The sequence below is a fragment of the Vombatus ursinus genome, unplaced genomic scaffold (genome assembly GCF_900497805.2).
Source record: "Vombatus ursinus unplaced genomic scaffold, bare-nosed wombat genome assembly UNPS02014794.1, whole genome shotgun sequence".
In the NCBI taxonomy this organism is placed as follows: Eukaryota; Metazoa; Chordata; class Mammalia; order Diprotodontia; family Vombatidae; genus Vombatus; species Vombatus ursinus.
In genome coordinates this window covers 14,821,479-14,847,442 of record NW_020954572.1, presented here as the reverse complement: position 1 = coordinate 14,847,442, position 25,964 = coordinate 14,821,479, and the positions used below count along the sequence as shown (strand labels likewise).

At 37.8% G+C, this 25,964-nt stretch overlaps 1 protein-coding gene across 1 annotated transcript in view; it reads right to left on the bottom strand.

Annotated features, from left to right (window-relative positions):
• Positions 1–25,964, bottom strand: part of NPAS3 (neuronal PAS domain protein 3) — a 1,128,724-nt gene that overhangs the window by 592,679 nt on the left and 510,081 nt on the right. The window contains exon 4 of the mRNA XM_027870104.1: positions 1,499–1,575. Coding sequence (XP_027725905.1) covers positions 1,499–1,575 — 77 coding nt within the window. The remainder of the gene's footprint in view (positions 1–1,498; positions 1,576–25,964) is intronic.

The following is a 25,964-nucleotide window of genomic DNA, read 5'->3' as shown; positions in this document are numbered from 1 at the left end:
TACTAGCAGTTTGCAGGAAGACAGAGGTTTGTTTTTATACACAATTTTTGGGCATTCAGCCAAGAGTGGAATATGTTCCTATGTGAGTAGTTATTTGCAGGGAAAGAGGGAATCAGGAAAGAGAAGCAAGTGTGCTGAAAAACAGTTCAAAGATGTGATCACAGAACAAGGAACTTAACTTGCTCCATTATGGGGGGGGCTAATCACATCCACAGAGTATGGACTAAGGAAAGTTTTTGTTATCTGACAGAGTTTCCTGCTACTGGGCAGATTTAGAAGAGGCCCTCAAAGTTGCTGGGCTCAAAGGTTCCCACTGTTGCTGCACAAAAATCAACCTATCAGAGAAGACCTAGCAAGAAATGCAATCTCACCTCTATTCTTGAAATATGCCTAGTCATAATGGCTTAACATTTCATGCTCTAATGAAAATCACTTCTTTTTCTGGGCTTGCAGAAAGTGGCAGTACCCAGGAGGGACTTTGCCTAGCTCAGAATGACCAGGCAAGCCTCTGTACATGAGTTCATTAAGATTAACCTTATTTCTATCTCAGAGTTCAGCTGAGCTGAAACTTAGCCACTTCTGTAAAACAAAATGAGTCAGATAACTTTGCTTAGGTGCTTCCTCTTCCAGAATGTCAGAAAGTTAAAAAACATCTCCCATAATTAAAAGATGGTTTTGATCACAACAACTCTCAACTCGGAAGCAAGAGAAGAAACTTCTGTAGATAAAGACTGGCATGTTGAAATGATGATAATAACTTTAAGGAGCACTGATGATGATGATAGTAAGTGAAAAAATCACCATCAAAAAAATGAATCTTCCAGACAGTATTGTACCTCTACTGATTTCAACAAAGCTAACATAAATATTTCCATATCATAGCACTGAGGAGAACAATAAGGTAGCATTTGTCTTCACTTATTTTAAAAGCATTTTGTCATTTGTTCCCTAGTAATTTTGTGATAGGATGGCACAAAATTCCAATATTAGAAACATTCATGATCACCACCTAAAGCTGAGAACATACAAATTTGACAACACATGTAAAATAGTCACATTACCTTCACAACATAACTTTGTTCTTCCAAAAATAATATATAGATATATAAAAGATACAAACATAAAGAGATATATATCCACATACAAACACATTTTAAACACACAATTATTCTGTGAACAGCCAGCTAATACAGTGCGAGTCAATTAAATAGAACAATTTATCTAAATTATTACAGCACAAATAATACTTGCCCTCCCTTTCTCATTAACACTCTCAAGTGATGACTTTCTAAAAAGAAGAAAAAATGAATTTGTAAGAATCTCATAAATCCAAGCAGAAACAACAACAATCCAATACAGAGCTGAACTCAAAGACAATGGCACTCTCCATGTCTGTTGGTTTTTCTTGGTTAAAATATATATGTGTGTGTCCATCTACACACATATATGTACATATATGTATATGTACATATGTAGGCACAATTAATTTTTTTATTACCTGTAAAATGTGGCTTCCCAGGTGTGCCTCAAATACTTCAATGGCTAGAGCACTGGGGCTTCTCCTTCGTTGGGCACCTATAACTGAATAAAAAAAAAAGACATTGCAGTGAACTCATGTTTTCAGCATAACTTCTTGCCTGGTCATGTCACTGGTTATTTACTGTTTTTATGTAAATTTATAGGAACAGCACCTGGTATAAATTTCAATTTTGACTTGTACTACTACCCCAAGCAGAGCTCAGGTTTAGCTTTCAGTGGCTTCAGCAGCTACAACTGCCAAGAAAAGTGAAAAACAATACCCTGGAGCACATTTTGTCTTAGTATCCAGGGATATTTCTCCTGTACTGAGACCAACTACATATATGTATGGGCCACTAAAAAATAAGTACATTAAACCAGTATTATATCTGCTTGCAAATTCTGGTGACTCTGATCCAAACCTGAGAAGCCCATGAATCTGTAAAGCCCATCAGGGCTCGAGAACCTTTTTTTACATACATATTATTAACACTGAACTAAAACTTTAGGGACACTCCATATATATCCCTATTTGGGAGAAATATTAGAAAAAAGCTGATGATTAAAAACATGATATAGATACTGACAAAGACTGTTTAAGAAATAGTATACAAATGAGAAATCTCTGTTCCTATGTACTTTACTGGGGGGCAGGGAAGAGGGGAAGAAGGAGCCACCAGGGAGGGTGGTTGTGGTAAATGACTCAATACTCATGGAATTACTTGTTGAACACTGCAATGTATAAAACTTCAGTTAAATCATACAAAGATACTCCTTGCCTACTGGAAGCTTCTACTCTCACGAATTCAGTGCTATATTATTATTACATTGCAATTTTACTTCAAAAACATGCCATCATCAGGAAATATTTAGCTGTTTTTTTAACTAATAAGCAACTTACTATAAAAGGAATCAAATAGTCAATTTTCATTTTTCATACAGATTACTGACCTATAATTCATATAAACCTGTTAGTATTCATATGTAGTATTCAGTTAATGCAATGTCAAAATTAAAAACATTTTTGTTCATATTTTAAAATAAAATATTTGTCAGCATAAGCATCACTTCACCTTATTTACTGATTTATAAAACAGAATGTAGTTAAGAACAGTCACTATTCTTAATAAGATAATTTACATAAAGCATTTTGCAAACTTTAAAGTGCTATAGAAATGTTAGGTAGTAGTAGCATTAACAATGATGATGATGATGATGATGATGACGGTGATGATAACAACTACATTATTATTCCAAACTTATTGATCTCATGGTAGCTTCTTTTTTTTTCCCTAAAAAAGACAGCTTTTAGGAAAAGACTGGGTTCTAGATATTAAAATACTCAAAATACTCAAACACCTCTTTGCTCTCATGGATTTGGAATTTCCTCCAATAATGCAGAGAGCAACCCTTCCATGCCTTTGCACATTCTGTGACTCACACTATGTCTTCCCATAAGTTTGCTACCAGGAGTCCACTTTCCTTTCTCATTTTCCCTTAATATTGTGAGTATACAAATAGAGTACTCATGCTTTCTACCTGTCATCACTTTTCCTTGCCACATGACTAGACCAGACTACCTTTTCTACCTAAAACAGATTTCCTTAATGGTATCTTTTACTTCTGCTCCTCAAAGTTCTTCCTGGGTTATATTCCAGTCATGTTCACCGCATCCCTCTCTATTGCTTTATGTGATACCCATCAGTGTGTGTGGTATACATTTTAATTCCTTGTGGACTGTTGTCTTCTGTCTTACTGTCATAGAGTAGAATATTAGTATTAAAGATCTGGGCCTTTGTTTCAACAGGAAGCTGGAATATTAAAAGAGCTTTGCTATTTCCCAAAAGCAATCCAGCCTATTGTCTTCATCTGCTCAATCAATTAGAATTTATTAAGGACCTACTACGTTTCAAGCACTATGCTTATTATTACTATCAACTCCTGGCCCAACTTGTTGCCCATGAATGAGTATTATCTGTCCCAGTATGCAGATACATTTTAAAGGTTTTTCTGTCTAAATAAAATGCCATAATCTAATTAAGAAATGTTCTTTATCCATTTGGTCAAGACAAACATTTTTGTTTGTTGGACAGATTTTGAAAAACAAACAAAAAACTAGACTACTGTCTCTAATAATCAATAATTTTCCTTGTCACAAATGCACCAAAATATCACATTGCTTTCCTCTATTTTCTCTTTCTGTGATACTATAACAGCATCCTATACAGAGAGCTGGGAAAGGAGCTTCAAGGTTATCTGGTTCAAACCTTCATTTAAAAAAGGAGGAACAGAAGGCCCAGAGAAGTTAATTGACTTGCCCAGGGTCACACAGGTAGTAAGCAGGAGAACCAGGACCCAAATTCAGGTCTCATAACTCCAAATCCTGCTCTATTTTCATTGTATTAAGCCATATAAGACTCTTAAGATTTCCATTACAATTTTCCACATGACAAACCTGTGAGGTAGGTAGTAGAAATATCATCCCTGTTTTACATATAAGAAAACTTAGGCCAATAATAGTAAGTGCTATATAGTATTTTTAGGTTTACCAAGCATTTAAATACTATTACCTCTTTGGAGCCACACATACAAAAGCCTTTAAGCTAACTATTACTGTTATTATTATCTTCATTTAACAAATGAAGAAACTGAGGCTCAGAGAGAGTGAGCCAATGTCAAAGAGTTAGACCTGGAAAGGACCCCATCTAGTCAAATACACCCATTTTACTTGTAAGGAAACTGAGACAATTCTAGGGAGGTTATGTGACTTGGCAAAATTCACACAGGTAGTTAAGGATCAAAGGTTGGATCTGAATCCAGTTTGCCTTCCAGAGTCAGCAGCTTTTTCCCACTGTGTTATACCTGCCCAGGGACACATGGCAACTATAAATAGGAGCAGATAGAACTCAGATCCTCCTAACTCAAAGTCCATCACCCTTTCCACTGTGCCAAATTTCTCCATTGAGTTTAAATAACTTGTCAATGGCCACCCAAAGGGAGTGAGGTGGCAAATTGGATAGAGTTCCCAGCCTGAAGTCAGGAAAATTTCTCTTCCTGAATTTAAATCTAGCCTCAGACACTAGCTGTGCTACTGTAGGCAAGTCACTTAACCCAGTTTGCCTCAGTTTACTCATCTGTAACATAAGCTGGAGAAGGAAATGGCAACCTAGGATCTTTGCCAAATGCGGTCACAAAGAGTTGGATACAACCCAACAATAATGGCTACCCAATTATTAACAAATGACCCCTTTCCCCATGTTACAAGTATTTTGGTCATAGGTGTTAACTACTATGTGGTGTTATGTCTTTCCACAAAAGAAAGGCCTAAGTAATGAAGTTTGTTGGAGTTACTACAGTGAAGTTTCTACCCAACTTGAACAAACTTTTTTTGATTGTGGCCTTGATTTTCATTTATGCCACTCCTTTGATACCAAATCTGTGCTTCTGTATACCTTCCTTATTTTACCAAAGATCATGAGAATTTCTGTGTTTAATAGGAATTTATTAAAGGTATATAAATGTTCTGAAAGCTTTCTGTACGGAGCCTCTAGAAATTAATAGCTTACCCCTTTCAGCTTGCCAGGAAAAAAAAAAGAACAACAACAACACACTTTTATTACATTTCTTGTTGCCCTAGAGCCCCATAAAATATAAATTTTAAATAAGACTTATTTCTTCTGCTTCCCTCATACTAGAAACATTCCAGTTAGTTGACAAGAAAATCCCATCTAAATACTTGCTGGCCTAATTCAATTTAGCTTCAGTTACCGAGTAAAGACGGTTGGCTCTTCAGCTTAGACTGGATTACTGTACAAATGCCCTTAAGATTACAGTACTAGAGAAAAGCAGTGTGTATACCTTTCCATTTATTAGTTAGTGCCTGTGATATTTCAAATGGTGCTTTGAAAATGAAAGCAATGTTAAGTATCATTTCTATTACTATCAAGAAGTCAAAAAGGAGGCGATGGTTCAAAGGAAATATTAGTTATACACACCTATGGAGACATTAGAATCAGTCAACATGCACTTATTATACACCTACTGTGTGCCAGGCACGATGCTAAGCTCTCGGGATACAAAGAAAGCCAAAAGATATTCCCTGCTCTCAAGCAGTCCACATTATAATGTCCATAATATAATATATTATATATATGTGTATATATAATATATAAAGTCCACAATATAAATATGCAAAAAAGTACAAATATGATAAATACAGGATAAACTGGAGATAATCAACAGAGTAAAGGCACAAACATTATTGGGAATGTGGTAAGGCTTCTTGGAGAAGGTGAGATTTTAGCTAAGACTTGAAGGAAGCTAAGGAAAACAAAAAAAAGGGATGAAAATGAAGATAATTCCATTAGAACTAGAGACTTATAGAGCTGAATAGACCTTATGACATGTTAGAGTTGGTAGAGACCTTTAAGATCATTTGAAAAGAAGAGGACCTCAGAAGTTGGTCGTATAGTTGGCCCTGAAAATAAAATCAATTCCATATGGTTTTCTACAGTTATACACACACGTACACAGACACAAACATGCATATACACACTCTCTTTTTAAAATGCAGAAACTTTGAAGATATTACTACTGCGTTTTCAAATTAATTTTCTATTCTAACATGCACATTATTCCCTTCAAAATTCCTTTGGCATTTTTGATAATGCAGCTGTCTTGCTGAATATTGTTTTCAATTTATACAATGCTAATTGCACATTATGGTAGCTTGGTGTGAATGACTCCACATGAATATGATCTGGAGTCTTCTGGATTTTTTTTGGGGGGGGAGAGAAGGGGAGAAGGAAGGGAAGATAATAAATATGTATTTATTATATGTCTACTATGTGGTAGGCACTGTGCTAAATGCAAGGAATACAAAAAGAGACAAAAGGCAATCTCCTCCTGTCAAAGCTCATAATTTAATGGAGGAGAGACAGCTTCAAAACAACTGCATACAAACAAGCTTTATATAGGATGAATTGGAAATCATCAAGAGAGGGAAGCCACTGACCATTAATGGGGATGATGAAAGGGAGGGGAAAGTGAAAAACTTAGAAATGCTCCCTCTTCCTTCCTCCATTTAAGACAGTATTTATGATTTCGAGAGTTCTCTTTTATTATCTTTCCTCAGGCACTCAGTCCTTTTCATTCCGAGTTCAAATTAAGCTCGGGCATCTCCTTGTGGACTGTCTGTATCTTTAATTTTCTTTTTGTTCCTCAGTTCCACCAGAAATCTACATATGAATCTCAGTGCCTCCTATCCCTGTACACACATATCTTGTCCTAGCCTCATGCCATTCTATCCAATGTCATTTTTATGGTACCAGAGGACCACCGGATTTATAGGTTTTGCACTTAGGCAGGTGATGGGGGGCCATAATGACAGCTCCTAATTTTACAGCCAACATAAATATGTTAAACAGGAACCCATTAGGTCTCTGGGAGCAGCCTTGCTTCCATTCTAGTATGATTGGTAATGGAAGACATGTTAAATGCAGACTTCTTAAATTCCACTTAAAAAAATTCTCACCCTCACTTTTGACATTTGGAGAAATGGGACAATACTCTGATCATTTGAGAACAATGAAAAACATGCTGTTTTCTCCTCACTGCCATTGCAATGTACTCTTAAAGCCTGAAGCAACTTTTTTTTTCCTTCTAGGTTTATCAGAATCTGAAAAGTAACACCATTCAAAAGATGCTTCAGAATTTTGAATTTTTTTTTGAAATTTGATAGCTTCTAATGTTTTTCGTGGCCCCCCAAATCACTAACACCTGCTGGAGAGGTCATTGTTTCTACCATTTGTCTCTTTGCTCAATCACTAGAAAAAAGAAAACCAAATAACAAACCACCTACTTTTTTTCCTTTTAAGAGGTGGGAAATAAACTACCTTCATTCACCCTCACTGTCATTTTCCACATAATACATACACACAAATGCATGCACTCATAGTACTGTGCTAAGTAATTATAACTAGCATTTATATAGTGCTTTAAGGTGTGCAAAGCACATTACAAATACTACTTCATTTTATCCTCAAAACAAGTCTGGGAGGTAGACACTATTATTAACCCCATTTTACAGATAAGGAAACTGAGGTAGAAAGAAGTTAAGCAACTTGCCCAGAGTCAAACAGCTAGTGAGTGTCTGAGACTAGATTTGAAGTCAAGTCTTCCTAATTCCAGGCCTATCACTCTATCCATTAGGCTACCTAGCATCATTGCTCACTTATTGGAAAGTGGTACCTGAGCTCTGAGTTCTCTTAGCTGGCATATTTCAGTTCCCTTAGTTGGCACAGTTCACCTACTTTTAAAATTGCTTTTATAAAAGCAATGGCATCATAATATATCATAAATTCTCATATGTGAAGTTTCATATTTTTAAAGAGGAGGTGAAAAACATTCTGTTAAGTACTTGAAAGCCATTTGTTAACAACGGACACAAGAGAGAGCTTGTACTAAACACTATATTTGTCCATTTGCTTATTCCCTTGGTCACCCAACATTTGTTGAGTATGTCCTATATAAAATGTATTGATTGTATCTCGGAGGAGATATACAGATAAATAAGACATGATCCTGACCCACAAGGAGTTGATAATCTGGCTATGGTGATGGCCACATGACAGAATAGAAAGAGCATTATCTCTGGGATCCAAAGATCTGAGTTCAAATCCTATCTCAGAGGCTTACTATCTGAGAGATATTGGACAAGTCACCCTGACTTCCCTGGCCTTAGGTTTCTCTATCTACAAAATGAAGGGGTTGGTCTAGAATGGGGCTTCTTAAACTTTTTCCACTTGCGATCCTTTTTCATGTTTCAAATACGCCAACTAAAAAACAGCACTCATTGGCGCTGCATGGGCTTGAGGGCATGCGCAGTGCAAAAAGCACATGTTGTGTGTTTAGAACCAAGGCCGCAGTGAAGTTGCACAATGCACCATGGGAAAGCACTGCCAGAAACACCTCAGATTCATTACATGTTCGATTTTGAATTAATTTTTGGTCCTTGCCCGTTCAGAAACCTTTTACTATTGTCAAAATTTTCAAGACCCAATGGGGTCGTGACCTACTGTTTAAGAAGCACTAGACATGATGATCCCTGATGTCTTTTTTAACTTTAAGTCTATGACACATAAGTAAAAATAAAATAAATGTGAGAATTTGTATTTCGTACTGCTTGTATTTCATATTGTTGTTTTCCTTTGTTTTTCAAACAAGAAAAAATAATGCCTTAGTGATTTAGACATGGAAGACCAATAAGAAAAGGAAAAGGCAATAGTTATTGGCCACCATCATTGTTCATATGGATTTCTCACAATGAGAAAACAGATAATGAATGAGACCAACATCAGAAAGTTATAAAACAAAGTGTGGATTGAGGAATAGAAAAATACATCTTGACCCTTTGCAAAACCAGAACACCTATTTGACATAAGGTGATTTGGCATACCCTTCTGCAGTGGTAATTCAGTACCATGAAAAATAATAAGTCTTACAGCAAAACAAAAACTCCAAAACAAAAACCCCACAACTTGCTCCTTTTTACACAGTAGTATTCCTCACCAGTCATCATCCCCTTCTGGGGATGCACACACATGAAGAAGGTTGAGGATCTTGGCTCTGTGGGAGTTTGACCTATTCAGCCAAAAGGTCAGCTTGCCACAGAAGAAACCATTACAAAATAGAAACACGACAGCTCAGCTCTGTGGATGAAAATGATGAAAGGTGGAGAAGTCATCAGACCTGCTCACCTTGTGGCCTGTGATGCCCTTTTTCTTTTAATCAGTCCCCACCCCGACTGCTCAACAGAGGCAAAACTTCTATAATACTGACCAGAAATGGTCCCTGATCGACAAAGTGGAGCAAAAATAATCTTTATTTATTGATTGCGTAGTTTTTCTCTGGAGGGAGCAAAGGGGAGGATAGGGATGACCATGAATATGATAAAGGGACTTTCCATTCATATAGCGTTTTATGGTTTCCAAAGCATTTCCACATATATGATCAGTTGAACCATACGACAGTCCCATGAGATCAACACCCCTGTTCTACAGCTTCAGGAACTAAAGTCAAAAGAGATCACTGATTTAGGGACCCATTCTTCTCTTCAATCTAAATGAAACTTAAACTTTTAGGAATAGAGAGTCGACCTGTGATTTTGTTCGTTCAGGAACACTCAAGGTGGGATTGCCACTATCAATGTAGGCCTATATCTTCTCTACTGTCTAACTACCTACTGTCCTGGACAGCTGCCTGAGAGTGACCAGTACAGAATCATGCAGCTAGGATATGTCAGAAGCAGTTTTTCTTTCCACCTTCAAGATGGATCTTTCCACCTTCAAGAAAAGTTTTCAATCCACTAATCCATGTTGCTTCTCAAGTTAAGTTGAATGTTTAACCTAAATGAGATGAAAAGGTGAGCTCAAGTGGTGATGTACTGTAAATTTTGGAAAATAGTGTACTAGATACTCTTCCCTTGACCCAGAAAAACCTATCTAAAAATTCATGCTGCTAGGTACAAATTCAAAGAAAAACAGACCCCTATAGGAGCATATTGACTTAGAAAACCAAAAATTAACATTATCTATGTTGGATTATATTTTTATTTATTTTAAAAATATTTTCCAATTACATTTTAATCTGACTCTAGCCAACATGGCAATTTTGCAGGCCACATCATCTCTGATGTATATAGTACTTTATGGTCTGTAAACTCCTTCACATAAATTATTACATTTGGTCCTCACAATAATGTTGTAAGGTGGGTATTACCATTATCCCCAATGTTGAGTTTAGGAAACTGAACCTCAGAGAAATTCAGGGGCTTTCTCATGATTGCACAGATAGTGTCAAAGGAAGACACAATGTGGGTCTTCCTACCTTCAAGGTGTAGGCTCTAAATACTACTCACCATACCTCTCAAGGACAGTAACTCAGAGCATTTCGCAGAGATGCTTACCAGGACACAGGATGATAGGTTCATAGATTTAGATCTGGAAGGGACCTTAGAGGACATCAGCTCTAACACCCTCATCTCACAGAAGAAAAAATTGAGGTCCAGAGAAGTGAATTGTCTAGTTTCACACAGTTAGTAAGTATCTGAGATATCTAAAGATTTGAGCCCAGGTCTTTTGAATTCAAAAATGATCTTCTGTCTATGACATCATGCTACCTTTCTATAAATAAGCTACAAGGTCAGGGACCAGTCCTTTTTGCAAGGGATTCTGTTTATCTGACCTCAAGTGGTACCATCCAATGGCGTAGATGCCAAGTCACCTCCAGAGATCTTCCACTGGTGACTGACCTGCGTGTCCTTCATCCAAAGAAGTAAGGACCTGTTCCCACACTGTCACTGGGGGAAGGGAGGACTGGAGTGCATGCTTAATGGAATCCCCTCACATCATTCTCAGGGGCCTTGGTAATAGGGCTAAGCAAAGTCAGGGTCTGGGAAAGAAAGGAGTACAGAATGTCTAATGAGTCTTTCCATGACTACCAAAGAAAGGGGATTTTCCTTAAAGAATCACAATTAGCCTCCCTGGCTATAGGGCAGAGAAGGCCTGCCAAAGGCTTTCACGGGAGTTTCAGAGGTTTGTGGAGTTTGTGCGACTGTGTGTGCTTCCCAAGCTGAATTAAGATCTTTATTTTGTATTTAATGTGGGATAAAACCCATGCTCTAGATTGGGCTTTCACAATGCCTCAGGTTCACAACTTGCATGATTTAGATCCAGAATGCCCAAGCAATCCTTAGACAAGGGAAGTATTTTGATCCTGGTTAGGCTAGAGACAAGATACTGAAATCACCACTGCTGTATGTATCAGCCATGTCAGCTTATTATAGTGACAATGCAATGGAACTCCTTGTCACAAGGTGCTCTATATGGAAGAACAAGACAATACATCATATTAATCATCTTTAAAGCAACAACAACATTTTTGATCCATTTTCACCAAGATTAATTTCTGCCGTTCTGAAAGTGGCTGATACCCAGACCAAGGGAGGAGAACAAATCATTGCAAAATTGGAATCTCAGCTACAAATGAACACATATACCATATCTGAAGCATTTGGGGGGGGGTGCATTTATAAATTTTTTTTTTATAAGGACAATTTAAGCTTACGAGTTTATAATTCACCCATTGAATCCTATTGGCGTGTGATGCCACCAAAAAACAAAAAGGCTTTAGATCCAAGAGCATATTTGGAACTTTAAAAAGTGATTCTTGTCTCCCATGTTTCACTGGTATGCAGCCTGTGCTGCGATTGCTGTGTCATTTCAGTGAGGGTAAAACATACCCTGGACAGTGTGATTGGGAAAGAGCATCGCTACTTTTGATAGTAATCTGTAAATCTGATTGCATTGCTGGATTAAAAAAGAAGCAGCAGCTTATCTGCATTCCTCCAAGAGACATATTCTCATGCTTCTAGCAACTTAAGAGCCAAGGGGGTGGCGGGGTGGGGAGAGAAAATGCATGCTATGTTCTAGTTAAAAAGGACTGATTAGTCAAGGAGATGTTTACCACAAACTTCTCATCTTCTGGAGATTTAAATATTCTTCATGTGATTTTAGAAAACTTTTCTTGACAAATAATTCTCTACATCAAAAGTGAAAAACCTTATAAATATGAAATGCCATCCAAGCATTCCTCTAATAAACCTTGACAAAGTTTCAGTGGATTTGATCAGCCAGATATTTATAGGGTTATTAAGTTCTTTTTTTTTTTTTGATTCCAAAGTTTAGAGACTTGGTCTCTTTCCCTTTCCCTGCTCCCTATTCCATTGAAGGAAATGAGAGTTTCTCTATGCAAGAATTTCCAGCCACCTAAGTAGAGATTTCTCCATCTGTAGCTGGGGGAGGGGAGTAGTGGCCTTCCTCCCACAGTCTGGTAGTTACTATAGTAACTATTGTGCCTCCCTCAAAAGGGCTACATATAGGGTGATTAAAATTCTTCATGGGAGTACCCCCACCCTTCCCCTTGACAATGAAATTCTTCAGGGAGAGGGTTAAGCTTCTGGTTTAGAGTGACAGCACCTGAGGGAATGACAAGGCCCTGACAGAAGACATCACTGGCCCGATCTGAACTGGGAAAATGCAGGCAAGAAATGCAGCCACTCTGGTTAGAGAGATGAGGAGGGGGAGGGAGGATTGGAAAGCCTCAAGAGCACATGAAGGGACACAGGAGGAAGAGAATAACGTCAAACTCAACTGAATGAATAGTCCAGAGGAAGCGTTATATCCTTGACACTGGGGAGATATTTGTATTAGGAGGAGATTGAGAAAAATCCATGAGGTCTTTAGGAAGGAGCAAAACCCAGGAGTAGCTTTCATGACAAGCAAGACAACAGATGTACCCTTTAGAAAAGAGGGACATTGCCCATTCTGCTTTCTCATGATCATATGAATCTGGGTAAGCCAAGCTACGGTATAAAGAGGGATGTTCATTTATGAAAAGGAATGGATTGTTGCTATTTGGATGATCTTTTAGAAACAAACTTCATCCTTCATGGATTGCACTACTCTGCAGGGTAAGAGGAAGAGAAAGGAGGTTGAAAATCCCAGAGTAGACACTGCATTTTGGTATAGAATCTTGATTTCGCTTTTAACCTGCAGGGCAGATATAACCTACTAAATGCTCAGCTTCAGGGCTATATGTGTCAAATATGAAGGTAGAGTGGATACCAAAGAAGCTGGTTTGGTCTGAAACACACACACACACACACACACGCACACACACAAAACAAACAACAAATGAACTCTAAATGTCTTCAAGATAGACATAGATCTCCTTCTGCACAGTAAAATGTCTCAAGCTCTAAGTTCGACATTTATTTTTTAAACAGTTACTTTTCTGATATTGGTGGACCCATTTGCTTCCTTCCATAGAAAACTGAGCCTGAAATCCTCCTAAGAGTTCTAGGATATCCACTTTTCTAGAAAAACACAAACTAGAGTATTCAAGTAGCTATTCTATTTAATTCAACAAGCATTTATTAAGCAGCTACAATTTTCAAAGTGCTATACCAAGAACTTGGAGATATGACCAAAAAGAAAAAAAAAAGCAGAACCTGTCCTCAAGGAATGAACATTTGACCAAAGGAAATAATAGGTAAAAAGATATAAATAGGAGATAACTTCAAGAGAGAGAGAGAATAGTAATAAATAGGGTGATCAGCAGAGTTTTCCTAAAGAGATGGCACCTCGGTTGAACCATGAAGGGAGCTAAGAATTCTAGAAGGTAGAGATGACAAGGGATTAGATCCCAGGCCTGGGGCATAGATTGTTTAAAGGCATCAAGCTAGGAAATGATAAACTAAGTTTTAGCAAAACTAAGCCTACCATTTTGTTTAGAACATAGTATATGAAGGAGAGTGAAGTAAAATAAGTTTGGAAAGGTATGCTGGAAATAGATTGTAAAAGACTTTCGATGACATATGTTATTCATTTTAATTATTAATCTAGTCCAAGTATAAACAGGTTCCCATTAAAGACTGTTGATAAAGGTAATGTTTTTGGTTTTGTTTTTAGAAAATCTATTTTGAAAGCTTTATGGAGAATTGATTGGATGGGGAGGGGAGAGTCTGAACTAGAAGCAGTTAGGAGGCTATTATAAAAATGTAGCCAAGAGGTGATAAGGGTCTGAACTAGGGCTATGGTCATTTAAGTAAAGCATCACAGAATTTTTCAAAGTTAGAGAGAGTGTCTGTGACCAATTGGTTCAATTCATACATGGAAAAGATTTCTCTCTTTAACATATATCACAGAAAGGCAGCTAGGTGGCACAATGGATAGAACACAGGGCCCGGAGTCAGGAAAACTTGACTTCAAATCTCATTTCCAGACATTTACTATCTGTGTAACCCTGGGCAAGTCATTTAACCATTGTTTGCTTCAGTTTCCTAATCTGGAAAGTGGCAGATAAAAAACACCTACTTCCCAGGAGTGTTATAAGGATCAAATGAGATAAAACTTGTAAAGTGCTTTTAACACAGTGCTTGGCATACAGTAAGTACTATATAACTGTTAGTTTTTTATTATTATTATAATTATTACATTCAGGGGTGAACACCCAGCCTTTACTTGAAGTCCACCAATGAAGGGGAGCGCACTACCTCCCAAGGTAATGGACAACTTTTGGACAACTCTCATGGTTGGAAAGATTTTCCTTATAATCAAGCCTAAATTTGCCTCATTGTGAATTCTATCACCATTGTTCCCAGAAAGCAATGAAAAATAGAGAATGGGAGAGATGTAAGAGATATTGTATCAAGAGATAGAATCAACAAGATTTGGCAACTGGTAGGAAATGGTGGGAGAGAGTGAGGGATGTCTCATGGGGAAATTGGTTTTATTTGACTATGTGTATTGGTTACAAGGCTGGTTTTTTTTGGTTGCTGGGGGGAGCTTGATGTTGTTCTTTTCTTGGAAGGAAGACAAAACGGATTTTTTTATTAAAAAATTAAATTAAAAAGTTTAGGATGATACTAAAGTTGTGAAACTGGGTAACCTGAAAAATGGTATCTTTAACAGAAACATGGAAATTTGAAGGAAGAGTAAGTGTGTGGGGTGGGGCAGGGAAGAAGATAAAGAATTCTATCTGAATTTAAGATGCTCATGTTCCACAGACAACTGGGGATATGATCCTGGGTCTGAGGAGAGAGATTGGGACTGTATATATAGAGTTGGGACCTAATTGTATAGAAATGAAAATTGTAGCCATATCACTGGGAGAGAAAGTATTGAGAGAAGAGGGTCTAGAACGGTTCTTGGGGGAACCCCAACCTTAGAGGTTAAGACAAAGAGCAGTGTCATAAAAAGCAAATGAAGAGTGAATCTCCAGGAGCACGTGGCTATACGTGTGGAAAGAGGTAGTCAACTAGTTTAAAGCTTCCTAAAGATGAGGATTATCATCTACTACTCAGCAATTAATATCATTGGTAACCTTGGAGAGAGCAGTTTCAGTAGGATCAGAAGAGAAGTGAATGACACATAAGAAAGTGGAATCACCAAATTTAAGGGTCTTTCCTAGGAGCCAGGCTTTGAAAGGTCTATAACCTGAGGGTACATGGAGAGTTTTTTTTTAAAGGATGGGGTGGAGGCAAGGAGTGGGGAGACTTGGTCAAGTCCTTAAGAAAGGATGATGTGGTTGTTGTAACCTCTATTACTTTAACTTTTCCTGTGTGACTTTAGGCAACTCACTTAATGTTTCTGTGTCTCAATTTCTTCATCTACAAGATGGCATTTGAATAGATGATCTCTAAGATTCCCTTCAGTTCTATTTCCTATAATTGTATTAGCTAAACTTTGAGGTTTGCCTAAAACTAGACAACCAAAGTGAATTTAAAATTTAATTAAATTCAGTTTAAAGATATTTGTTAAATGCCTATTATGGGCAAGGCCTTGTGCTAATCCTGGGTGTGCGAAGATGAAAAATAACAGCCATTTCTTGAAGAAATTTACAGTCTAGCAAAAGAAGAAATGAAATGTATACAAATAAAAATGGTACAAGTTAGATTGTCATCAGTATGTACGAGGGGTAAAACAGAGATGGATGAGAAGTTAAGTCACTTTTACCTGAGATAACAAGGAAAACTTCATGGAAGTAGTTAACATTTGAGCTGAGTTTTGAAAGACAAATAAGATTTCTGTAGATGGAGATACGGAAAGAGTGCATTCCAGGATTGGGGAGGGGGGAAGAGAAGAAGAAGGGGAGAGCCTGAATAAGTACATCAAAACAGGATAAGAGAAGCTAAAATTGAGAAGGGGATTTTTTTTTTTTGATGGAAAGGTTGGACACAAGGGGGAGTAATCTGAAATAAGACTGGAAAGGAATACTGGAACCAAATTATGGAAGGCCTTCAATGCCAGAGGAGGAAAAAACCTGTATTTCATCCTGTAGGCAATGTATGGCCTACAACAACAAACAAACAAAAGACAAAAACAAAAAACAGCAACAAAAAACTCTAAAAAATTAGATTTCTCACAAAGACTCAGATTTGGGGTACTCTTTAGGGGAAAATTCAGTGTGTTAAATGTTCATAATATTACTTGTTCTGCCTCTACATTTTTAAACCAGTACCAACATCCATTGGGAAAAGTACTGCTGTCACCCTTCTGACTTCAGTGGCACACAAACTGTTAGTGTCAGTGACTGCTATGGTAAAAAGGGCTGGATATTAGCATGAAGTCAGAGCTGCGTTCTAAGTGTCAGACCACACTTCCTAGTAAAATGAAGAGGTCCACATCTGTTGTCTTGATTTTTTTTTCAAACGGATCCCAAAGGTTCATGTTATGACATTTGTAACATCTGCTACAAATGCTGAGGTAAGTCAGGCACAACCTTATTACTTCGAATCTAACACTCCATCCATCCACAGGGCTTTCATATGCCACCAGTATGTCAAGGGAACTAAGAGATGTTGGATCTGCATGAAACAAGGTAATATACTTCTGTGAGGGAAAGAAGGAAAATCTCTCATCATAGGTCTCTAGGATTTTCTGTCCATCTCTGTCTCACTGTCTCTTGCTGTTTCTGTCTCTGTCTCTGTTTATCTCTGTTTCAGACTCTCCGTCTCTGTGTCACTGCCTCCCCCCCATCTCTGTCTCTCTGTCTCTGTGTGTGTCTCTCTCTCCTTCCTTCCTCTTTCTTTCTTTCTCTCTCCTCCTTCCCTCCTTCCTTCCCTCCCTCTCTTTCTCTTTTTCTATCATCATCATCATCATCATCATCATCATCATCATCAATCATCATCCAGCTTTTGACCATTTCAATGCTTGATAATATTTTTTTCAGAGGACTCATTTCTTCCAGGGGAGTATCCAACATAAGTACTCCCATGAGACAGTGGGGTTAGGGGTTAGCCCTAGGGAATAAAAAAAAGTGTGGTTCCCAGCAGTACCTTTTATTTTATATTCTATAGGTCCCTCATATCCAATCTTTAAAACTGTGGCTCCTGGACAATATTTACATCTTCATTTCCGGTGCTTTTTCAGAGAAAGAAAGCTAAATATTCATCTAGCATTAGGGCTGTTGCTTGCACTAATTGCAGTCCTTAAAATCAAATCTACCTTGTAGTTTCCATTTGTAGTTAACTCACTCAATATTGCACAATCATCTGCTTCCCACATTTCTCCTTGCTGTTTCTTTCTCTCAAGCCGCAGCAACACTGAGTCTAGACATCTTTCCAACAATACTTTGTTGAGCTAGTTTCCTGCACTACTCCCTGGAGGCCACTGAGGAAGCTTTAGAAGTTGCATTAGTATGTCCAGGACACTAGGGCACCATTCCACACAAAATGGTACTTGACAATAGAATGTGGCTACACTTCCATTGCCTTTTGCTATACTAAACTACTTCTGTCTATATTGAAGCACAGAAAATGCGAGACTTAGCATCCTGAGTTGAGGTCCTCATACTGGAAACTGCACTGTTCATCTATTTGTCAATGCCATTAATATTGTGAGCTTAAATCTACAACCAATAGAATGAAAACTCCTTAGGAGCAAAGACTATTTCTTCTTTGTCTCTGTACCCCCAGTGCCTAGTACAGTGCCCTTTTCATGGTAGATATATATAAATGATTGATGAATTGAATTTCAACCAGGAGTTATTTTCCACTATAACATAGTGACCCAACATATCTGCTGCATGCTGCAAGGGAAATGAACATTCACTCTGGGAATAACTTAGATACTATGAGAAGGAATCTGGTTCAGACCGTACTCAGGTTCAGCAACTCTAGCCTGGTAAGATCAAGAATATTAAATATCACCCTTACTCTTAAAGAAACCAGAAGCAATACTGAAGAAGGCTTTTTACAATGAACACATGACTACCCAAATCTAACAGCATCACTATGAGGATTCCTTTTTATTTCTTCCATCATTGTATACAAAGTACAATATCTTTACATCACAGAATTTCATCTCTAATTCTCCTTTCATATGGCCTTCTTTCAGATCCATATTATCAGTACAAAACACTGACAGCCAGATCGCAATCAAGGCCTCCAAACAATGTAAACATTTCACAAATACCTGGATCAAGAGTCAGTCGTTGATAAGAGTGTCACCAACTGCCCGCTGAATTTTCTTTTGGAGGGTTCACTCATGGGCAGCTAGGTGGCACAGTGGATAGAGATCTGGCCTTGGAGTCAGGAGGACCTGAGTTCAAATGTGGCCTCAGACACATGACACTTACTAGCTGTGCGACTCTAGGCAAGTCACTTAACCCTGATTGCCTCACCAAAAAAAGAAAAAAAAAGAAAGAAAGAAAGAAAGAAAGAAAGAAAGAAAGATTCACTCATGCCCTATTCTAGCAGTAACTGGCATTCATTTATTTTAAGAAATTGAAGGCTTCAGACATAACTTGATTAGGTAAACATGCACAGCAGCTACCACTGGAAATCAGAATCAGCTCTGATGTCCCCATGGCCCCCTCCCCCAGATTTTGTGTAAACAAAAGTCCATACAGTTGTTAATGATCACCAAACAGGGGCTAGTTTTTGCCTTCATTTTCATTCACAACGTCAGCATTCTCCAAAAGTTACTAGCCCTCTCTTCTTTTTTTCTTTGGGCTATGATATAGGCAAAATGAAATGCCACATAAGTTAAGCAATTTTTTCAAGCTGAATGGACCACACAAATTCGCAAATGTATTTTAATGAACACACGTGAGCTACCAGACTGAAAATTAAGCATACACACGAGCACACGCATACACACACATGTACACCCACTGCCACCAGCAGCACAGGCAAATAAGCAAAACAGATCCAAATTTGGAGAGCTATCATGGACCCTTGAAATGTTATCTCCCAATCTTCCAAGGTAATGACCACAATTTCCACATAAGGACCTGTGAACATGGAAGATTGGTCAGGGAAAGAATGTGACACTGACCCAGAGATGTAGCATGCAGATTTCCAAGGAAGCAGTGAGCAAAGTTAGTCAATTTCCCAAATTACCTTGTGAAATTACAAGCCTTTCCACTCCTTTCAGGATGCAGACAGAGAGAGGGAAGGAGAGGGAGATAATGAAGGTTTGCAAATGAAGTGGGTACAACTATGCAATCAATCAACATTTTCAGGAAAGGAATTTGCATCAGTTGCCAAAACTGAACTGAATAATTGAACCAGGATTCTGATGAGAACTGATTTTGCCACTAGCCAATTATCTTTACCGCTCTTCCAGCTGCCTCCCTTCTCTCTTTCTCTCAAGGAGTTCATGAGTTTTCTCAAATTTGGTGATATTAGGTATGGAATTTTCAATCATGATGAAATTCACACTTACTAACATCACATCAGACTCCCCCTCCCCCCCCAAAAAACCCAACCAGCCAACAAATAAACAAAAATAGAAGCAACAAAAGTAGAAACCAAGTGGTAAGGGCAAGCCAAGGAATGCAGAGCACATGGGGAAAAGGCCAGACTATAAAATATGTTTTTATCCCCTACATCAGAAGAAAGTGATATTCCAGAATACTGCTGCTACCCAGCCTGCTCTAAAAGCAATCACATTTTCAGCACATCTGGGTGGTGGTTAATGGTGTAATGCACCTTGGTGGAACCCCTTGGGGGGTCAGATGTATGATCTTAAAACTCGAGATCTACAGTTTGCACACAGAGGAACGGTTCTACTCAGACTTCCTGCTGACACCTATTTGTCTAAAACCATGCTCAGTCTCCCTTCTCCTTCCCCAACTCTGGGAAGCCTTCATCCTTTCCCCACAACTGTGAATGTCACCTCTATCCTCCTGGTAATGATGACTCAGGCTCAAACCATCTCAAAGCTTCATGAAGTAACAGGAAAACCCTGGGTGTGATTTCAGAAGGCTGTTTTCCATCCCCAAAAGGGCCTGCCTGCCAATTCAGTGCCTGGAAAAATAAATAAGGGATGTGCCACATCTTTTGGATTTACACAGGCTTCCATATACCATCAAAGGTTCAAGACCACACCTTGGGGTGGCCAAACTTTGAGATTTTCTCTTCCCTTTGCCAGGCTGTCAGCACTTCTCATTAGAGTTCTTGGCCTATCCTGATTCTTATACTTGAGACTATATTTAACAAATATTTTATTTTATTTTAGAACCCAAGATCTTTTTTTTTTAACAGTTTATACATAAGGGAGGACTTTTCTCTACTTGTATATGGACAACACCAAGATAGACTCTTAATCCTTCCATTTCACAAACTTTTTTAAACCATCAGCCAAAATTTAGAAAGACAGAATTACCTGTAATTTTTGTTGTTGTTCCCTGATTACCTTCCAAAAAATTTGTCATTGTTGATATTAGAGTTTTGCAGTTATGTACTTCTTACACTCAAGATCAGTAGGTCAGTTAGTCAATAAACATTTATTAAGTACCTACTATGTGCCAAGTGTCATAACCTGGGGATAAAAAGGCAAAAGACAGTCCTTGTTCTCAAGTCTGATGGGAGAGACAACATGCAAATAACTATGTACAAACAAGTTATATACAGGATGAATTGGAAATCTTCAACAGAGGGAAGGTATTAGAATTAAGAGGGATTAGAAAGGCTTCTTGTAGAAGGTGGGATTTTAGCTGGGACTTGAAGGAAGTGAGGAGGCAGAAAGAGGGAGGGAGAATATTCCATGCATGGACAGCCAGTGAAAATGTTTAGAGTCTGGAAATGGAGGATCACATTTGAGGAACAGCAAAAAGGCTGGTATCACTTGATCAAAATGGTGGTGGGAGAGAAGGGGGTAAGGTGTAAGAAGACTGAAAATGTAGGGAAGGGGGTCAGGCTCTAAAGGGCTTTGGATGGCACACAGAGGATTTTATATTTGATCCTGAATGTGATAGGCAACCACTGGAGTTTATCAAGTAGATGAGGTGAGATGATCAGATCTTTAGGAAAAGCATATGGACTGTTGAGTGGAGGATGAACAGGAGTGGTGAAGGACTTTTTGCAGGCAGAGCAACCAGCAAGCTATTGCAATAATATACAGACAGGAGGTGATGAGGGTCTGCATTACAATGGTGTCAGGGGAAAGAAGGGGGTGTATTCAAGAGGTGTTGCAAAGGTGAAATTGAAGGCCTGGGAAACTGATTGGATATGGAGTTGGGGGGAAGGGTGAGAGTCTGTCAAATATTAGTAGTCACTTAGGTGCATATGGTACTTTACTATTACAAAATGCTTTCACGTGTATTAGCTCATTTGATATTCATTATAATTCTGTGAAGGGAGTATATACATTTATACACTGATTTAAACCATAGGAGGAGAATGAAGTCCAAGTTTAGTGCACTTTCTATTATCTTATGCTGCCTCTCTCCTCAATAGGAAAGAACTACATGAGATTTTTTTCATCCAACTGGATGCAAATTAAAATAAGAAAACATCAGGTCTTTTTGTTATTGTTTTTTTTTTTTTGGAAAAACTACTAAAATGGAAATGAAAGATACTGGATTCTTAGTATGTTATTAAGTCCATGAATTTTGATTAAGCTAAGTAAGAAAGAACGTAGGTGTTGACATAACTTGGATGGGTGAGATGGAGGGTGGCCTTTGAAGCATTTCAGTGAGACTGAGCAATCACACTTAGCAAGCAGATGCTCTGCCTTAACTCAAGAATCTGCCTATCCTCACATGAAATCAGCTGACCCAGGACTACTGTGCTTGGGTATAATATTTTGGTTGCAGTGCTAATGGTGTTGATATAAGAGAATGCAAAAGATCCAGGTGAGCTTTCTCTATGGAAGAGTAGTAGTTCAACTCTGGGAAGGGAAGGGGTCTGGCATTTGTAGGAAGCTTCTTCTGTGTCCTCAGGAAGTTCTTTTATGTGCCAGGCTGTGTTACAAATGGATTGAGGTCTTGGGCAAAGGAAACACTGAAGGATTTGGATGATAGTTATTTAGTCTTTATGTCATAGAATAGAAAACAAAAAATAACTCAGCTGCATTAATGGTGCAAGTGACTAGAATTATGGAAGTATTAGTCAAACGACATTCTTTACTGATCCGGTTACTTTTAGAGTTTTGGCATATTTGAATACCATATTATAAGAAGGAAATAGACAAGATTGAGAGCATCCAGAGGAAAGTGGCCAGAATTACTTGAAAACCTGAAACATTCTATACACAGATTTGTTGAATTAACTAGGGTTCTTAACCATGAAAACAGAATATTTGGGGCATACATGATATCTATCTTTCAGGTATTTGAAGAAGATAGAGCAGATTTCCTTTGCTTGTCCCCAGAGGACAGAACCAAAAAAATGGGTGGAAAATTAGAGAGTGGCAAACTTAGAATCAATTTAAGGGGGAAAAAAACCTAATAATTAAAATTATCCAAAAGTGGAATGGACTACTTCCGGAGGTAGTAGGTTGTGAAACAAGGAAGGAAGAAAGCAAGGAAGGAAGGAAAGAAGGAAGGAAAGAGGGAAAGAAAGAAGAAGGAAAAGAAGGAAGGAAGGAGGGAGAGAAGAAGAGACATAGGGAAGAAAGGAAACAAGCACTTATTAAATGCTTACTGTGTGCCAGGCACTGTACTAGGCGCTTTACAAATATTATCTCATTTTACAAATACTAGCTTTCTTTAGTGGAGGTTTTAGGCTATTGGGGATGGTATAGAGGGGAATTTCTTTCCAGGTCTAAGTTAGACTAGATTGAATCCATAGTCCCTTCTAACTTAGATCCCATGGCCAGCCACAGCTGGCCTTACCACCTTCTGAGCCCTTCCCAATCTTCTCTGTCTTGATACCTTAACTCTGGAAGTGATTTTCTCACCTTTGATTAAGATGATTTTCTAGATGGAAAGTAACAATATTAAAGTATTTTATAAATTCAAAGATAATTTATCAGCAAAATTCAGAATTTCAGGAAAATAGTGCTGAAGGGCAAGAGATGTTCTGAAATAATATTGCCTCCCTCCCTTCTTGGTTCCCTCCTTTTCTCCCTTCCTTACCACCTACTCTCCATAACTCTTTCTTCTTTGGTTCCTATGCTATATTCCTTAGTTCAAGCAGTTCACATTTGGTGCTTTTAAAATATGGTAGTAGATATAAGGTCATTGTGATTCTCCTGAGTCACTTTCAATTATTTTACTTCAATTTATTCATAGCATTTCTTGCTGCCCTATTTTCACCCACAAAATTAAACACACTGCGGAGATTAACTCAACTCTTTTAGTTAGGTTTATGAGCTTATTTGACTCACTAAGTAGATTTCTTACTTCACTCTTCAAAAAGAAGGGCATCTTCAAAAAGCTAGCTTCACGACATATATTCTGTCCTGTCCCTCCTGGTTGTCATATAAAGGAATGGGAACTTTTTCTTCATCTTAATTCATCTCAATATTGTCCGTGTTACTTCATAAGCGCCGTGAGGGCAAAGACTGTAGCCTTTTAACTCTCTCTACAGTTTAGTATCACATACAAATCAACCCTTGCTAAATACTTTTGACAATGTGGAGTAAGAAAGAGCTGCTGAGGTGAAGATCCATAAACCAAGTATTTAAAGCATCTAGAGTTATGTACAGAAAAAACATTTTTAAAAATTAAGGATACTGTGTCATTAGGGATTTTTAAAAAAGAGATGAAATTGGATATGAAGTGATATATGCATAGCCTAATGCAGAAATCTAAGTAATAAAATTATAATTTGTAGTGGAAATAATTCCATAAACTTTAAAGTCCTGAAAATTCACAGCTATACTTTGATTCCTTAGCAGGGATTTTCAGAGTAAGCATGATAACCTTCTGTGTGCTTCACAGGAGAAAAGTCATTGGAGGGAAGGGGCTGAGGAGTCAGGAGAGAGCTGGCATTTCAGTTAGAAAGACTAAAACAATAAAAAAAATGTAAAAAAATATGTGGTATAGTAGATGTTAAACTTGGGATGAGAAAGATCTGGGCAAAAATCTTGCCTCAGAGATTTACTTGCTGAATGACCTTGGGTAAGTCATTCAACTTCTCTGACCCTCTTTTGTCAGTATAATTTGGATAATAATCACACCAACCTCACAGGGCTATTATAAAGATCAACTGAGATATAAATATACGTGTGCATATGTATATATACATATGTAAAATACATGTGCATAAAATATATGTCTGTGTTATACACACGCATACACACATACATATGTAGGTACATATACATACATAGAAGGATCTAGAAATATATTAGCTATAACATAGCTAATATATAATGTCTCTACATCTATCTTTCTATCTATTATCTGTCTACCCACTGCCTAAAGCTTTAGGGTTGTTCATTCAACCATAACACATTTTAGGCTTTCCAAGAACTAAGCTCAAGTACAGAAAATGTACACTTAACTAAGCTTTACAAAATAAGCATCCCTTATTAGAACACATGTCTTGATGTTTGGTTTGGGAAATATGGGTACCACAGGCATAGAGGAGTTTATGATATTTTCTTAAATTGGAGAAGATTATGATTTTAATCTACACATACCCACTGCCTTCACAAAATAGTAGTAATAAAAGAGTTTACCTCCCATAATCACCAAGGGCATGTGTGTGCTTCATTATTTAAAAATGTACATATATATGTATAGTTTATGTATATGTATAGATTTACATGTATATGTATATATGTATGGATACAGACACACATAACTCAACTGGATCTGTGATCTTGACTACAAGTATAACTCATCCATGACTGCCTCTCATGTAAGACCTGTCCAAGAAAGCAAGAAAAAAAGAAAGAAAGAAAGAAGGAAGGAAAGAAGGAAAGAAAGAAGGAAGAAAGGAAGGAAGGGAGGAAGGAAGGAAGGAAGGGAGGAAGGAAGGAAGGAAAGAAGGAAGGAAGGAAGGAAAGAAGGAAGGAAGGGAGAAAGAAAAAAAGTAGGAAGGATGGAAGAAAGAAAGAAGGGAAAATGAAAAAGAAAGACATCAATAATTATACCCCAGAGTCTTCTGTCCACTATTCTGCAGCTCTGATCATTTGTGCCATGTTTATTGTCAGACCCATCTGGGTGACAGGTCCTGTGCTTAATGGCTGTTGTGTATTTGATTATTGACTGCTGGCTATTTCCAATGGGCATAATAAACTATTGAATGACTGTTGGTAATACACAGCAATCTTTCCAGATTACACATGTAAGAGCTGAAAATAAAAGAAAACCAATTTCAGATCTTTTAAAAAAGTACTTTCTGTCTGGAGGTTTGAAACAGAGTCTCAATATACCTCTCACATCAGTCAGGTTGGCAGGCTTGTATCGACTCTATTAAATAATAATAATAAAAAAAAAGGTTCATGAATTTCAAGCTTGGAGGGCTCTAATTACCTCATGCTCAAACTTTAACTATAAAACTCAGGATAAATTGCTGCACTAAAACCTTAGAAGATCCTCCACCTTATTTGTGTGAATGCATCTAAAGCCCAGTGATGCTGATCCTGGGAAGGTAGGGTGTGTGTGTGTGTGTGTGTGTGTGTGTGTGTGTGTGTGTGTGTGTG